Raw genomic sequence first — 18,088 nt, 5'->3', positions numbered from 1 at the left:
ATAGCCCTTGTCGCCAAGAAGCCAGCCTCGTGGGTGAGCCGGGCCCTCAAAAAGGTCAGAAACTAAGGTCTGCCGCAGGATGAACGCATCGTGGCTGCTCCCAGGGAATTGTGCGTTGACTGCCATGATCATCTGCCGGTGGTCACAGACCAGCTGGACATTGAGGGAGTGGAACCCCTTGCGGTTGCAGAACTCCTCAGGATTCAGTAATGGCGCCCGCAAAGCCACGTGTGTGCAATCAATGGCCCCCTGCACCATGGGGAAGTCCGCAATAGCAGCGAAGCCCTGCGCGCGCTCCCCCTGCTTCTCCAGGGTCACATGGAAGGTGATTAATTCACGCCTCCTTCTATATAGGGCAGCTGTCGCTTGCCGGATGCAACAATGCACTGCTAATTGTGATATATTCGCGATATCCCCAGTGGCTGGCTGAAAAGATCCGCTGGCGTAAAAGTTGAGGGCAACAGTCACTTTGACGGCCACCGACAGAGAGGTCCTGCACCGTAGACGCGGCTGCAGATCTTCAGCAAGCAGGATGCACAGCTCAGTCACAACCTCCTTACCGAATCTGAGTCTTCGCAGACACTGCTCCTCCGACATGGTAACGTATAACACCTGCTGCCTGAAAACCCTCTCAGCGTATCGTCGGATTGGGCGACCTCCATTGCCCTTCCTCCTTCTGGCCAATCCCAGCCCTCTCTCCCGCCGTCTCTGTGCCCCTGCCAAATGTCCGGCCATAAGGACGTTCCCCTCCAAAGCAGCTCCCATTGCTATGCCAGACGGGCAAGACAGAGTTAAGTCTAGCGCTCCAACTGCTCCAGACAGGGCTGCAGGTCCCAAGTCTCCGAAGGCTAAATCAGAAAATTACTGTGCAATAGAAAGTCAGCAACACTCTCCTGCAACGATCAGAATGAACAGGCCAAGTGGCTGCAGCTTTTATACTAGAGCTGTCCCCTTTAAATAGCGCCCCCCGACTCCGAGAAGGGCCTGGGAACGTTCCATCTAACTGTCACTAATAGCGCCAGGGGGAAAGGTTGCGGGCGCCACCGAATATCCGGTCCGGGGCGCCAAAAAGGCGTTGCACACTGAAATGACGTCATGATCTGCCTGCGCACACGGGCGCGCGCAAAGAGTTAGCGCAGGCGCTAAAAAGATACTCAATATGGGAGGTGGCGCAATCTTCATTGCGCCCGCCCGAACATTGGGTAACGCCCCAATTCTCGGGCTCTTTAGGCGCTAATCGCTGGCACAACCAACCGAATTTCTAAGCCTAAATTCCTGCTTGGCAGTTTCAATTTTTATATTTAATTTGAAATACTGTATAATTCAAATATTTTAGCTCAAAACATGACTGAATTATGAGAATAGACTGCATTCAGAATTTGAACGATTGTTTCCAAGACTAATTAAATCTTGGGTAAGAATTTATTTTTCTTCGAGCAATGTCAACCAGAAGATGGGAAACACAAATTCCTTAGCATTCATTGTATACAGGTAGATAGAGGCAGATCTAGCTGTGTGTATTGATAGAAGTTAATACATCATACTCAATAGAAAAACGAAGACTGGTGTATGGCTAAATTAGGCTTCAGGCTCCAGAGTGTCTGGTTTCCTGAAGGTGGCCTTGATCTTGGGCTTCCAAATAGTATTGATGTATTAAATGAGCCAGAAAGATGTTATCTGGAGATGTGAATGACAAAGGGAGAGAGAAAAACTAAACCACAAAAAGCTAGGAAACAGGGTGGCTCCGAGTGAAAGGGAACTGAAAACAAGAGCTGGAGATTATATGCATTGACAACTGTTCAGCAGACGCTGGAAATTTGAAACAAAAACACAAGGCTGGAAATACACAGGTCAGGTCAGTCAGCACCTGTGCAGAGAACAGGCAAATTTAATGTTTCAGGTGCAGACCCTTCTGCAGAACTGGAACCCAAGAGGCAGACAGCTGCATTAACACAAATCAGAAAAAAAAGAAATGTCTATATACTTAAAAATAAAGCATACAATTTTCTCCTTTGCACAAGACCTTGGTTAGGCCTCAGTTAGAATACAGTGTCCAGTTTTGGTCTCCTCACAAGGTGGGAGCACACAGAGGCTTTGTAAAGGAGGGCCACAAGATTAATTCACAGTTTAAACTAACTTTAGCTACCCAGGTAGGCTCAAAGAGCTGGGTCTGAATACTTTAGAAAAGCAATGACTCAGGCAATTTGATCAATGTTTATAAAATAACTACAGGACCAGACTGTGTTCATGTGGACCAATTATTTCAACTGGACTGGTTCAGGAGGACCAGGGGTCACACTTACAAGTTATGGAAGGGTAGAACTAGGTTGAATGTTAGGCGGTTCTTTCCACAGAATAGTAGAATAGTTGGCCGGCTCATTTGGTGAATGCTGATTAGCTGCATTCCTTCGCGAGAGAGCTGGACTTTTTTGGGACCAGATCACCTCGTAATTTTGATCAATTGTGATCTCTTTGACTAGTTTTGATCACCAAAAAGGGTCGGAGAGGAATTTTCCCGAGTTGGCCTGGGTTTTTTAATCTGGTTTTTCGCCTCTCCCAGGAGATTACATGGCCCGGGTAGGTAGTGAGTGTCTGTATCATGATGCATAAGACATCACAACTATATTTGACAAGCTAGATGGACCACTGGGTATATTTCTGTCCATCATGTTCTTATGTTCGTATGAGTGTAAATAGCCAAGTAAGTGGGAAGCCTGAGGAAGAGAGAAAATGGAAGAAGTAAAAAACATGCATGTGTGCATTTGCTTAATTTGTGTAAATAAGTATTAGCTTGATTGGAATCTGAGCCCAGCTCAAGTATAATATGTTGATGAAACTGTCCTCTAAACTACCTGGGAGAGAAAAAGTGTCAGGGCATTGGTGTTCAAGGCTTTTGAGAGACCTAACATGTACAACATTTCCAAGAGGCAGAAAATCACAGGGTTGTAGCAAATTGGTTCATGGGGGACACAAGGGAAGTGCAAGAGTCATAGTGGCACAGAAGGAGGCCATTTGGCCCATTGAGTCCGTGCCGGCTCTCTGTAGAGCAATCCAGTCAGTCCCATTCCCCCGCTCTACCCCTGTAGCTCTGCAAGTTTATTTCCCTCCAGTGCCTATCCAATCTCCCCTTGAAAACATTGAGTGTGTCCGCTTCCACTACTTCCGTCAGCAGCGAATTCCAGGTTATCACCACTCACTGTGTAAATAAGTTTTTCCTCATGTCCACCCTGTATCGCTTGCCCAAAACCTTAAATCTCTGTCCCCTAGCCCTTGTACCATCAACTACTGAGAACAGCCTTTCCCCACCTAGCCTATCCAAACCTGTCATAATCTTGTACACCTCTATCAAATCACCCCTCAACCTCCTTTGCTCCAATGAAAACAAATCCGGCTTCTCCAACCTGTCCTTGTAGCAAAGATCCCCCATCCCCAGAACCATTCTGGTAAATCTCCTCTGCACCCTCTCAAGTGCCTTCACTTCCTTCCTAGAAAGTGTGGTGACCAGAAACTGGACGCAATACTCCAGTTATGGCCGCACCAGCGCTTTATAAAGGTTCAGCATAACTTCTCTACTTTTGTACTCAATACCTCTATTTATGAAGCCCAAGATCCCATATGCTTTACTAACCACTCTCTCAATATGTCCTGCCACCTTCAGGGACCTATGCACATGAACTCCCAGGTCCCTCTGTCCCTGCACACTCTCTAAAACTGTGCCATTAAGTGTATATCGCCTCTCCCTGTTCCTTCTGCCAAAATGCATCACCTCACACTTCTGTTACATTCCATCTGCCACTTGTCTGCCCATTCTGCTAGCCTTTCTATGTCCTGGTGCAGTCGATCGATATCATCATTATCGCTGTTTGCCAGACCCCCAAGTTTGGTGTCATCGGCAAATTTAGAAATTCTACTCTGTATTCCAGCACTGACCCTTGGGGAACACCACGGTGTACCATCCTCCAGTCTGAAAAGTAGCCATTTACCACAACTCGCTGTTTTCTGTCCTTAAACCAATTCCTTATCCAAGCTGCCACTGACCCACCTATTCCATGAGCCTCAATTTTGTTAACCACCCTTCTGGACAACTGGAGAGAGGTGATGGAGACTAATGGTGTGGTTCACTATATCAAACGCTGCTAAGAAGCCGAGCAGATCAAAAAGATAAACGACCAGAGATGCTGCTTGTGACTTTGGCCAGAACTGCCTTGGTAGTGTGGACAGGGGAGAACTGGAGGAACTCAAACAGGGAGTTTGAGACAGATGCATCTGGGATGTGGCAATGAATTGGACCATGTGTTTAATTATGTTTCAACCTGACTCAAATGTGATTTGATCATACATGGTCCACTTTTTAGTAGTTCTGGGCCATTCGTCCCAAGAATTGGACATCCTTATTTTCATGCAAAAGCATGAAATGTCTATCTTTTTCAATTAAAATTACAAAACTCTCTTCCACCCAGTCAACCACTCCCTTCTTCTCTGGCATTATGTCAGCCAACATAGTCTTCAATGGTTCTTTGCTTCCTTTCCCTGATCCAATCCCAGTTTTCACCCTTCGGATCATCTATCTGCACCAGTAACATTATTTTAGCTGGCATGGAAGCTTTCATACTTCACTGAAATAGACAGTATAGTTTTCACCATTACCATATTACAGGTGATTGTGTCTGTATTACACACCTTTAGAATTTTTTGGTGATTCATGAGTCATTATTTTGTACAACTCCAAAGCCTTTCACAGGGTCTGGAAGCGATTAATGTAGTGTGCTTCTAAACAAGTTACCATCATATGTCCTCCCACCAAAACAATGTTGATAGCAATCTAGTTTCTTCACAATAACATTATCGGTGTTGTAGTTGACATCGAGTCTCTCTGTCTCTCTCAGGGCTTCCCAATGGCTCTGTCCTTTTACTCATTCTGTTCCTCCTCTGCTCATTATCACTTTCACTAGTGAATTCACACCATATCAATCAACGTCCTCTGGGTAATATCTTCAGTGCTCACAATCTCCAGTCCTCCCATGAGAACTACATCTCAACTTCCTCCATACACTTCAATGGGCAAATTAAAATAATTTCTTTCAGTTCTTTTTGGACCCAGTTTCATGTCGCCCACAAGTCACCTATTAATTTTGATGCCTCCTACCTGAATATTTCACCTATTGGCATTCTTGGCCTGAATAGTCATCTGACTTGAAATAGAGCTCCCACATGATCCATTGCTTAAGCGGCCTCCAAAAGCTTGATTTCTATCTTTCATGCCAAGCATTTCTTTTCCCCTCAACTCATTTATAAAGGCCAAGTTTGTCTGGGGAGGCTCTTCTAGCACAAAAATATTTGATTGGCAACCTTTACCTGAACATCTCTCCCTTGTTCCTTCTAAGTTACAGATACACCATCCTATACAATCTTTCTCCTCGTGTCCCTACAGTGTTGAAATGAAGGTTCATAGCCCAGTCTGTTTCTCAACATCTCTGAAGTGTGGAACTCCATACCTCCCACAGTCTTGCTAGCCTCTTACAATCTATAAGCTTTTAAAACCCAATCTGGCATCAGCTAATCACAACTTCCCAATTTACTTCTCTTCTATTCTTTTCAAACTTGGTGGCACGCTCTATGGGCTTTAACCAGTAAATTTTGTTACAGCCTCACTTAGTCTCGTACAAGGAGTTTCTAAACAAACACAGCTAAATAGTGCAAGTGTTAAAACAAATTTTAAAAGCGCAACACCTACTTTTCTATTTCGTCTCAAAAATCAGGAGATACTGTAACTTCAACTTAGCACTAGCAACTTAGCACTAGCAATGTACTTTTAGAATGATTAAGACACAATGAATTACTCACCCAAGCATGACAGATATAGTTTTCTTAAATTAACTTCCCACTGTAATCTATTCATCATATCATTCTATCAGTCAAAGTTGAATTCCCAATATATATGCAGCTTAAGAGATTAGCAAGACTTGAGGTTTAACCATCCTCTAACGGTTAGAGCCCTTCAAATTTACTAATACGAAAACATTTTAACAACTTGAAATGTGATTTATGAACATCAATGACTTAAAAGCTCCGAGACAGATGTGCCTATAGTAATTCATTACATCAGAAAACAAACAAATTCAGCAAGTCTATTTTATTGCAACTCATTGATTGCTTAACATTTGTGCAGTGCCGCTTACTTCACAGGATTCAGACGTGTGGCTCATCAGGTGCTTGTTTTAACCTCTCATGAAACAGCGATCCTATCTTCTAATGAAAGTGTTTACTGTGTATTGAACATTAAAATCTAAAAGACTATTTTCTTAAGAACTGATTAAAAATAAAATTATTTGATATACAGCAAACCAATGCATGCAAATTATATCCAAATTATTAATTCCTTGTGAAGTTTCCTACAGTTATTTAAATGGTTAATCTTCTTTGTGCTTCTTAGCTGTAACTTCTGAATTAGTTGCAATGATATGGCTTCCCAACCTAAACTACGCTCCTGGCTATCTAGCTTCCACTCAAATTAATTTGTCCTCTTAGCTCGTTCTCCAATAACTCTAGTGCCTCCTCGCTGTTCTTTCCCACCGTTCCTTCTCCATATCAATAATCTCCTCTACTTATTTTCCAATTATGACAAAAAGGAATAAAAATTGCAGATACTGAAAATATGGAACAAAAATAGAAAATGTTCGAAACACTCAGCAGCTCAAGCAGCATCTGCTGAGAGAACATGAGTTAATGTTTTGGGAGTGGACCCCTCAACAAAATTGCAGTACATTACAGATGAACTGTGTTGTGCATGCGTTTTTTTTCCTCTCCCTTCCCTTTGTTCTGCTCCTTTTTAAACTACTGGTCATCTGTAAATTATTAAGGGTATCTAGCTTTACCAAAGATGAACAAGGTAATAACTACCTGATTTAATACATATATATTTGCAATAGAAATCTTTCTAACTTATTGTAAGGAAAACAATAAAAAGTCACAAAATGTTAAATTATTCTTCTATAGAATATTTTCATATACACACTTTTGTTTCTTTTATTTCTCATCACTGCAGGAGCTGATGCTGGCTTAAACTATTCTCTTGAGAACTGCAAACCAACTCCAAGATTTAAACAACTGCAACTCCTTAAATAATCCTGAAAACAGTTAGCAAGATATCATAGAGTTGAACAAGTGTCAACCCCATTCAAAAATAATTGGTCACCATATAGTCTGGTTGAAAGTAGATGACCTCCTCGCTCAAGCTTTGGAGACAACCAAACAAAACTAAAAACATGTCTATCTAGCTAAACTTGGTACAAGATTAGGGCTGCAGCTGGCTTTTAAACTCCTTATGTGCTGTAGCTAGATTTAAAGGATAGTCCAATAAGCCAAAATTAGACATGTTTTGTCAGACAGTCAATACTGCAACGATTCACCTAAAACACTAGCTCAGGATTAAACCGAACGTAAAATACTGTATTCTACCTTGATCGGAGAGGAAATCGAGCATGGTTTGAAGGAGAAAGGACAGATGACGAACTGCAAGAGCAGGATTTCCCATTCGTCTTGAAGCATAAACAAGCTCATGTAGCAAGCGCATTTGTACTGCTGGCCAGCCTTTGTGGGTTCCTGCAATGTTAATTTAGAATTAAAATCAGAATAACTGTACACAGAAGACCACCATTATGACAGGTAGTGGAACTAAGACTAGGGAAAGGAAATAAGAACATGAGAAATAGGAGCAGGAGTAGGCCATACGACCTCTTGAGCCTGCTCCGCCATTCAATAAGATCATGCCTGAACTTTTACATCAACTCCACTTTCCCACCCGGTCTCCATATCCCTTGATTCTCTTAGTGTCTAAAAATCTATCGATCTCTGTCTTGAATATACTCAACGACTGAGCATCCACAGACCCCTGGGGTACAGAATTCCAAAGATTCACAACCCTCCGAGTGAAGAAATTCTTCCTCATCTCAGTCCTAAATAACCAATCCCTTATCCCAAGACTAGGACCCCTAGTTCAAGGCTCTTCAGCTAGGGGAAACAGCCTCTCAGCATCTACCCTGTCAAACCCTCTAAGAATTTTATACGTTTCAATGAGAACACCTCTCATTCTTCTAAACGCCAGCAAATATAGGCCCATTCTACACAATCTCTCCTCATATGACAGTCCTCTCAACCCACAAAATCAATCTAGTGAACCTTCGCTGCACCCCCCTCTAAGGCAAGTATATCCTTCCTTAGGTAAGTAGACCAAAACTGTACACAGTACTCCAGGTGTGGTCCCACGTAAGCTCTATATAACTGCAGCAAGATTTTCTTAATCTTGTACTCCTCCAACCCCCTTGCAATGAAAGGCTAACATACCATTTGCCTTCCTAATTGCTTGCTATACCTGCATGTTAACTTTCAGTGGTTCATAATCCCTCTGAATCCCAACATTTACTAGAGTCTCACTTGTTAAAATATATTCTGCTTTTCCATTCTTCCAACCAAAGTGGATTAATTTCATATTTCCCCACATTATACTCCATCTGCCACCTCCTATACCCCTTCGCAGCCTCTTTACTTCCTCCTCACAGCTTACTTTCCCACCTAGCTTGTAAATAGCTGAGGCCCAAGCACTGATCCTTTATGCACTCCACTAGTTACACCCTGCCATTCTGAAAATGATCCATTTATTCCTACTCTGTTTTCTGTCCATTAACCAATTGTCAATCCATGCTAACATTACCCCCAATCCCATGAGCCCTATTCTTATGTAACAACTTATTGTGTGGCACCTTATCAGATGCCTTCTGAAAATCCAAATATGCTACGTTCACTAGTTCCCCCTTTATCTACCCTGCTAGTTACATGCTCAAAAAAAAATCATTTTGTCAAACACGATTTCCCTTTCATAAAACCTGTTGACTTTGCCTAATCATAGTGATTTTCCAAGTGCCCTGTTACCACATCCTTAATAATAGATTGTTAAATGGTATATTTTAAAATGGAGTAGAGGAGCATGAGGAACCTTGGTATGCACTTGCACCAATCATGAAAGGCAGCAGCACAAGTAGTTAAGGCCAAAAGAAAGACAAACTGAATTTTGATTTTGTTTTGTAAATTGGCTGAATTGTGTTCTCAAAGTGGAGTTCCAGCATAAAGGTGGCCACATAAAGCATAGTCAGTAATTAAACAGAATGCTGGGGAATGGCTAGGAAAATCAAAACTAATTAAAACCTAGAAGGATTACTTAAATAGAACATTTGTTACCAACGATAAGATGTAATCTTGACCCAACAGATGTAGAAGGGTACCGTTATAAATACCAAGTATATTCAAGACAGAGAGAGCAAGAGGTTTTTTAAGACAGATTGTACAGCTGCACCAGCTAGCTACAGGCAGAGTTAAGTAGGTCACTTCATTGTATAAGTTGTCCGAGATCAAGGAGGTGAGAACCAAGCCAGCTAATTCAAATATAGTCACTCTCACATTGTGATGGAATAAGCCATATTTCAAGAGATACACCATAATATGAACAGATTTCTGATATTTATTAATACATCTAAAGCCTCGGAGACACAGGCTGCAAACAGAAAACAGGCTTCTGAGATGGGATGGTTTGATAACAAAGTTGTAAAAACCACACTAGCTTTGAAATGGGAATTCATTGTTATAATGCTAATACAATGGCCCTATTGAAATAGCAGTTTGGCACTTCCGAAAGGTCTGCGATTTGGAACCAACACAAAGGAATGACCCAAGTAAAGTGTTAGAAACTGACACTTCAAACAGGAACAGAATATTAAAAAACCATGTGCCTTTGTAAAAGTAGCATCAAATAAGACAGGAAACACGATTAAATATGCAACCAACTAAGATAGCTAGAAAACAAGTAAACACCCTGGTTAAAGTGGTTTTAATTTACATATTGTAAATATGATACCTGCAGAACACTTTGAAGATATGACTTCAATAGATACACCAAGCAATTACATTGTTTTTGTATTGAACTTGGAACACCACGGAATCACGTCTGTGGTTATAACCAGTTAAGCCAATATTAAGAATTGAATGGAAAATCTTCGATAAGAATGACATCAAAGAGATAAATCTGTTGTAGCCATTTTATAACTACTGAACACCTAAAAAGGTAGAGACAGAAGTCTGAGAGTTGGCAGCTGAAAAGACAGTAAGAATAGAAAGCATTCAACAGAGAGAATGAATAAGACAATTAGCTTACATCAGCAGGAAACTTCAAAGAATAAACCACTAAAAAGAGTATAAAAGATAGAGCTCTTCAGATGAAAAGTCAGAAGTCGCTGAACAGGCATGCGTTTCTCAACTTCACAGGCACGCTCTAAGTTTTTAAACTTTGAGTCTCGGGTAATCAAGGTATTTGATTTTGGTGGATGTTCTGGATTTAGAAATAAGTAAGAAATGTAGAAATGTTACGAAGTAAAGGTTTGAAAATAAGGATCTCTGAGAAATAAGAAATGTAAGCTATTTGTATTTTGAATTGTTAATGTTGCAACTGACTCAACAACTGTTAAATAAATGTCGGCTTTTAAATAAATCTATATTTTTAGAATTGTCTCAGGAGTATTTCTGTATAAACTCGCGAACCCAATTTCTGTACACTTTTTTTTTTTTTTTATAAAAGGAGTTGCAGAATTCTGGGGGGGTATTCCGGACCCTCAATATCCAGAAGGTTACAGTCTAGTTAAACTTATTAAAAGTGCTATCTGGAGGACGGTAACATCTTCAGTCATTCTTTTCCTTCAGGGAAAGATAGCCTGAACCTTTAGACCCAGTTAAGCATCTGATAGAATTCGGCTATCTCTAACTTCAGTTGAAGGTGAACGTCTGGGGAATACGCCTGATCTGGGGTAGCCCGAAAAGGGCTGGGACTTGTAATTATCCCTTCAACATAAGGTGGGTATAGTCGGAACAGAGGGTCCAAGTGGAACAGATAACCTTAGGGGCTCATGAACTCTATCTTCTAGAAGCTAATGTCACCACCCCAGGGAAGGAAGATCGACTCAACCACTCAAAGACAATGTTGTTTAAGCTCTGAAAACATAGCTAACCACCAGCACATAGCCAGCCTATTGAATAGATTAGCATCTATCTAGTGCTGTTGCAAGCTAAGGCGTTTAATCCTAAATTAATCTGACCAATTTATCTCTGTCACAGATACTGATTGTTAAATGTTATAGTTGCAATCAGCAATCCAATTAATGCTGATTTAACATAGAAACATAGAGATAGGAACAGGAGTAGGCCATTCGGCCCTTCGAGCCTGCTCCGCCATTCAATGAGATCATGGCTGATCTTCGTCTGAGATCATAGCTGATCTTACCAGTTCAGTACCCCGTCCCCGCCTTTTCTCCGTAACCCTTAATCCCCTTAGCCTTCAGAAATATATCCAATTCTCTCTTGAAAATATTTATTGAATTAGCCTTCACAGCCCTCTGTGGCAGGGAATTCCACAGGCTCACCACTCTTTGAGTGAAGAAATTCTTCCTCATCTCTGTTTTAAATGATTTGCCCGCTATTTTTAGACTGTGGCCCCTGGTTCTGTGCTCCCCGGCCATTGGAAACATTCTCTCTGAATTCAGCCTGTCCAGGCCTGCCATAATTTTATATGTTTCGATGAGATCCCCTCTCAATCTTCTAAACTCCAGTGAGTACAAGCCCAAACTATTTAATCTCTCTTCGTAGGTCATTCCCGCCATTCCAGGTATCAGCCTGGTGAATCGCCGTTGCACTCTTTCCATGGCAAGAACATCCTTCCGCAGATGGGGCGACCAAAACTGTACACAATACTCCAGATGCGGTCTCACCAGCACCTTGTACAGCTGTAGTAAGGTATCCCTATTCCTATACTCGAACCCCCTTGATATGAAGGCCAACATACCATTTGCCTTCTTGATCGCCTGTTGCACCTGCATGCTCTCCTTCAGTGACTGGTGCACAAGAACACCCAGGTCCCTCTGCACTTCCCCATCTCCCAATCTATTGCCATTTAGATAATAATCTACCCTCCTGTTTTTACCCCCAAAGTGGATAACCTCGCATTTATCCACATTATAGTGCATCTGCCACGTATCTGCCCATTCCCCCAACCTGTCCAAATCGCACTGTAGCCTCCTGACATCCTCATCAGAGCCCACCCCTCCTCCTAGTTTAGTGTCGTCAGCGAATTTGGAAATATTGCATCCAATTCCCTGATCCAGATCATTTATATATATTGTGAACAGCTGGGGTCCCAGGACAGATCCTTGCGGCACCCCGCTGGTCACTGCCTGCCACTCCGAAAACGAGCCGTTTATTCCAACTCTCTGTTTTCTATCCGCCAGCCAGTTCTCTATCCACGTTAATACTTTGCCCCCAATCCCATGAGCCTTAATTTTGCATGATAATCTTTTGTGTGGAACCTTATCGAAGGCTTTCTGGAAGTCAAGGTACACCACATCCACTGGCTCTCCCCCATCTATTTTACCAGTTACTTCCTCAAAAAATTCCAGCAGATTAGTCAAACACGATTTACCCTTTGTAAATCCATGTTGACTCTGTCCGATCCTTTCCCCATTTGTCAAGTGCTCCGCTATTTTATCCTTAATAATGGACTCTAGCATTTTGCCCACAACCGATGTAAGGCTTACTGGTCTATAATTCCCTGCTTTCTCTCTACCCCCCTTTTTAAATATTGGGGTAACATTAGCTACCCTCCAATCCACGGGTACTGTTCCCGAGTCAATGGAGTTCCGGAAGATGATCCTTAGAGCATCTGCTATCTCCAGGGCCACCTCCTTAAGTACCCTAGGATGTAGTTTATCAGGCCCCGGGGATTTGTCGGCCTTCAGTCCCCTCAACTTACCCAACACCATATCCCTAGAGATACTAATTTCTGTCAGCTCCTCCCTCTCATTAGTCCCTATGTTTGCCGATATTCCTGGGAGGTTATTTGTGTCCTCCTTTGTGAATACAGAACCAAAGTATGAGTTTAATTGGTCTGCCATTTCCTTATTCTCCATTATATATTCTCCCGAATCGGACTGCAAGGGACCGACTTGGGATTTTACCAGTCTTTTCCTCCTGATATACCGATAAAAGCTTTTGCAGTCTGTCTTTATGTTTGCTGCAAGTTTACTTTCGTATTCTATTTTCCCCTTCCTGATTAATCCCTTTGTCCTCTTTTGCTGTATCCTGTACTGCCCCCAATCTTCCGGTCTGGTGCTTTTTTTTGCCAGTTGATATGCCCTTTTTTTTTATTTTATGCTGTCCCTAATTTCCCTCGTTATCCACGGTTGAGCCACCTTTTTAGGTTTATTTTTATGCCAAACCGGTATAAACATGTTCTGGAATTCTTCCATTCTATCTTTGAATGCTTGCCATTGTCTCTCCACTGTCAATCCCCCCAGAAACACCACCCAATCAATCTTACCCAATTCCCGTCTCATACCCTCGTAATTCCCTTTATTTAAGTTCTGGACCTTAGTCTCTGATTCAATTTCCTCACTCTCCATCTCGACCGAGAGCTCGATCATATTATGATCGCTCTGACCCAAGGGGCCTCGTACAAGAAGATTGCTGATAAGTCCCTTCTCATTGCACAATACCCAGTCTAAAATGGCCTGATCTCGAGTCGGCTCCTCGACATATTGGTCCAGATAACCGTCCCGAAAACATTCCAGGAATTCCTCCTCCTCAGAATTTTTACTAATTTGGGTAGTCCAATCAATATGTAAATTAAAGTCACCCATGATGACAGCTGTGCTCTTATCGCACGCTTCTCTAATTTCCCTTTTTATGCCTTCCCTCACCTCCATATTACTATTTGGAGGCCTATATATCACACCCACTAACGTTTTCCTCCCCTTGCTATTTCTCATTTCTACCCATACAGATTCCGTTTCATCCGAGTTAATATCCTTCCTTTCCATTGCATTAATCCCCTCCTTTACCAGCAATGCTACCCCACCTCCCCTACCTTTTTGCCGATCCTTCCTAAATATTGTATATCCCTGGATGTTAAGTTCCCAGCCTTGCCCACCCTGCAGCCACGTTTCTGTAATCCCAATCAAATCATACTTGTTTACCTCTATTTCCACAACTAATTCATCCACCTTGTTCCTAATGCTTCTAGCATTAAGATACAAAGCCTTCAGGCTTGCTTTTTTCACACTCTCATTATGAATTAGTTTGGCCCTTTGTGTTTCTCTCCTTTGCTTATTGCTTCTCACCTTTCTACCATCTATTTCTGACTTCATATGACTTCCCTCTTTTCCACTACCTAGGTTCCCATCCCCCTGCCAAATTAGTTTAAATCCTCCCGAACCGCCCTAGAAAATATTACCCCGAGGACATCGGCTCCCTCACAGTTCAGGTGTAGACCGTCCCCTTGGTACAGGTCACTCCTCCCCAAGAACTGGTTCCAATGCCTCAAGAATTTAAATCCCTCTCCCTTGCACCACTGCTCAAGCCACGTATTTAGCTTATCTATCTTACTCTCTCTAAACTTATTAGCTCGTGGCACTGGTAGCAATCCAGAGATTACTACCTTTGAGGTCCTACTTTTCAATTTAGCTCCTAACTCCCTAAATTCAGCTTGTAGGACCTCCTCCCTCTTTTTACCTACATCGTTGGTACCTACATGTACCACGACAACTGGCTGATCCCCCTCCCCCTTCAGAATGCTCTGCACCCGCTCCGAGACATCCTTGACCCTTGCACCAGGGAGGCAACACACCATCTTGGAGTCTCGGTCTCGGCCACAGAAACTCCTATCTATCCCCCTTACAATTGAATCCCCTATCACTATAGCCCTATCCCTCTATAGTGACACTGCTGAATTTCCTTTACAATCTCTTATTTATTTTGTTAAGGAACTGTCAATTAATTGTCATTCAAATAAATAGTTTGATGACCCGGTCAACGACTACTTGTATCTATTTATTGTTTGTACACTCATACTAATTACGGAGGAGTGCAACTTTTGAGTACTGGCATGTACAATCAACATCTTCCAAGATAAGTCACTGACACTTTCTTGGTTTTAGAAACTCTAATCCTTATTTGATCTGGCATTTCACTTGAGTAGTTGGTCTTTTTATAGGAGATTATTTACTATTCACTTTAGTACAAATCATGGTTCTGCAGCTGATTGTGAATCCCTAGCTCAACATAGGGCATACAAACCCACAAAGACTCCATTCTCCAAAAAGAACTGGAACTATTAATACAAAAGCAAAATACTGCGGATGCTGGAAATCTGAAATAACAGAAAATGCTGGAAATATTCAGCAGGTCAGGCAGCATCTGTGGAGAGAGAAACTGAGTTAACGTTTCAGGTCAGAAGAGAGCGGGCGAGCGAGGGCAGGGGGAGGGGGAGAGAGAGTGAGAGCGAGAGGTGTAAAAGGAATGGATACCTACATGAGTTAAAAGGAGGATTAGGGGAGGCAACCAATGGTAGAAAGTAGACGCGAAAAGGGATTCTGAAGGCAAGAAATATGACCCAGCAAAGGGCTTTAGAAAGAGAATCCCAGAAGGTAAGGTCGTGATGGCTGAAGACTCTGCCATAATGGTGGAGCAGGAAAAGGTACAAGGCCATACAATAGACCAGAGATTGAAAAGCAGAGGATCAGACCACAGACAGAGCTGAGTAAGTTGCATTTGTTAATACACTTGTTGCCTGCATCGACAAATATACATGGTGGCCGCTGCGGACAAAACTTGTGTCTCATCCAGCACCCTTAGTCTGGTTACTGGCAGGCTGATCTCAGACTAGCAACACACTTGAAGATTCCTGGCTTATACTAACTTACTTTCCCATTTGACATCAGGAAGGTCCCAGTCAGATTTAATGTAGAGTGATCACACTCAAGATTCATGCATTTGTACTTGCTTTAAAGTTTTGCCAATAAGGAAAGCAGGCTATAATGTAGATGGAAGCAAGTCAATTATTATTTTAATTATGCATTTGCTTTATTAAAACTTTGACAAGATTGAAAAACAAATTTTACCTTTGCTGAAGTCTTGGGGATCCAGTGACAGGCTATATCCATGTAATGTTTCTAACAGCAGCTTGTAGCAAGCTCTCCATCCAGGGTCAACTATGGATGGTGTCACACATTGCATAGCAGCTACACGTTTGAAGAAAGCAGCTTTACGATGAAAACCTATCAGGTCATACAGCTCAGAAAGGATACTGTATCGCTGAATCTTCTCCTCTTCAGAAAGCTACAGAAAGATGCAATGAATAATTATATTATTGTATGAGATTAGAAATACTGAGCACATGCAAATATATTCAGTTATGAGCATACAAACAGATAATGTTATTAAGTGTTCTGCACATAGCGCCCGGTGGTACAGTAATTATAAAACACTTCCAAATGAGAGATTTTCAGACAGCTGCCAAATTATTTTTCTTCTCTGTTCTAAATCTCTTGCATTTAATCTTGCCCCTTCAACTACTGGAAACAGTCTGCTTCTATCTACCCTGACTCATCCTCTCATAACTTGAAACACGATTAAATCACCCGTAATCTGTGCCGTTCTAACAAAAAAAGACACAATGTTCTTCAAACACATTAATCCAGGCACAACGAGACCAAAGCTCTGTGAAATTTTGACGTGACTTCTACAGATTTGAACTCAACTAATTTGACAATATAATCCAACATGCCAGTTTGATTTTTATATATTGCCTCCTCAATGTTTGAACATGATAAACCTCGACAAGTTATGCCCCTTTCACAAAGCATCTTCCTTGGCAAGTTATATCCCAAGTGTACATGCCTCCTATTTTGAATATACAATACAGAAAAAGTTATTTTTGCTCACATTACTTAACAGGGCCCAGTATAAAAATTTAGAGTTTTTGCACTACTAAAATTTGCTTTGATTGCAGAATTTAGGTTTTAAACATAGCTTTGAGTAGCACATAAGCACATATTTTTTCCATAATTATGTGCTCTGAACTGCAAACAGCATTTCTACACATGCTCTTATTCTGACATACACAGAAGCGACCAAGACATTAATAACATGCACAAGTCTTTTAATTCATTAGCAGGCTAAAAACAAAACTTTCGCTACCTTCAAAAAAAAACACAAAAAGCATTAACCAAGCGGATCAGGCACAATTGCATTTTCCCATTCAGACATTACATTCCCATTAAAACATTTCATTCCTGTTTTGGTGCAACTGTATGGGCTACTTTTGGAACTAGAGAATAAATTCATGGCATGTGGATAATGTACATTAAATAAATAAATACACGCCTACAGAAACGGGTAACAGTATAAAAATCTATGTCCGAGTATATCAACGCCGACTAGGGTCTTGGCAAATTGGATAACAGTTTCAACACAATTTTTGGATGAATCACCTGACTAACTTTCTGTTATACATACGAGTCAACTTCTGCGGAATGAAGTAGGTCCAGTGGAGCAAGTGCCAGTAGGTGAACATTTAGGGAACAGTGATCATCGTATCATAAGGTTTAGATTAGCTATGGAAAAGGACAGGGAGCAATCTAGAGTAAAACTGTTTAACTGGGGATAGGCCAATTTCAGTGGGATGAGAACGGATCTGGCCCGGGTAAACTGGAATCAAAAATTGGCAGGCAAAACTGTAATGGAACAATGGGCTGCCTTTAAAGAAGAAATAGTTCAGTTACAGTTGAGATACATTCCTACTAGGGGTAAAGGCAGGGCAACTAAAGTCAGGTCTCTCTAGATGACGAAAGAGATAGAGAATGTGATGAAGCAGAAAAAGAGCGCGTACGACAGATGTCAGGTTACAAATACATCTGTGAATCAGGCTATATATAGAAAGGCCAGAGGAGACGTGAAAAAGGAAATAAGAGGGGCAAAGAGAGGGAATGAGAATAGAATGGCAGCAAACATAAAAAGGTAATCCAAAAGTCTTCTATAGGCACATAAATAGTAAAAAGGTAGTAAAAGGGGTGGGGCCGATTAGGGACCAAAAAGGAGACCTATTCATGGATGCAGAGTGTATGGCTGAGGTACTAAACGAGTACTTTGCATCTGTCTTCACCAAGGAAGAGGATGTTGCCATAGACAGGGTAAAGGAGGTGGTAGTGGAGATACTTGA

The 18,088-nt window shown here is 41.7% G+C and overlaps 1 protein-coding gene across 1 annotated transcript in view; it reads right to left on the bottom strand.

The window, feature by feature from the left end:
* trappc9 (trafficking protein particle complex subunit 9) overlaps nucleotides 1-18,088 on the bottom strand; it is a 1,276,086-nt gene that overhangs the window by 1,179,964 nt on the left and 78,034 nt on the right. The window contains exons 8-9 of the mRNA XM_085993951.1: nucleotides 15,990-16,206; nucleotides 7,459-7,602 (exon numbers count right to left, since the gene is read on the bottom strand). Coding sequence (XP_085850077.1) covers nucleotides 7,459-7,602; nucleotides 15,990-16,206 — 361 coding nt within the window. The remainder of the gene's footprint in view (nucleotides 1-7,458; nucleotides 7,603-15,989; nucleotides 16,207-18,088) is intronic.

The sequence above is a fragment of the Somniosus microcephalus genome, chromosome 7 (assembly GCF_052327205.1).
Source record: "Somniosus microcephalus isolate GS21.2 chromosome 7, FLI_Smic_1.0, whole genome shotgun sequence".
Lineage (NCBI taxonomy): Eukaryota > Metazoa > Chordata > Chondrichthyes > Squaliformes > Somniosidae > Somniosus > Somniosus microcephalus.
This window is presented reverse-complemented; position numbering and strand designations above follow the sequence as displayed.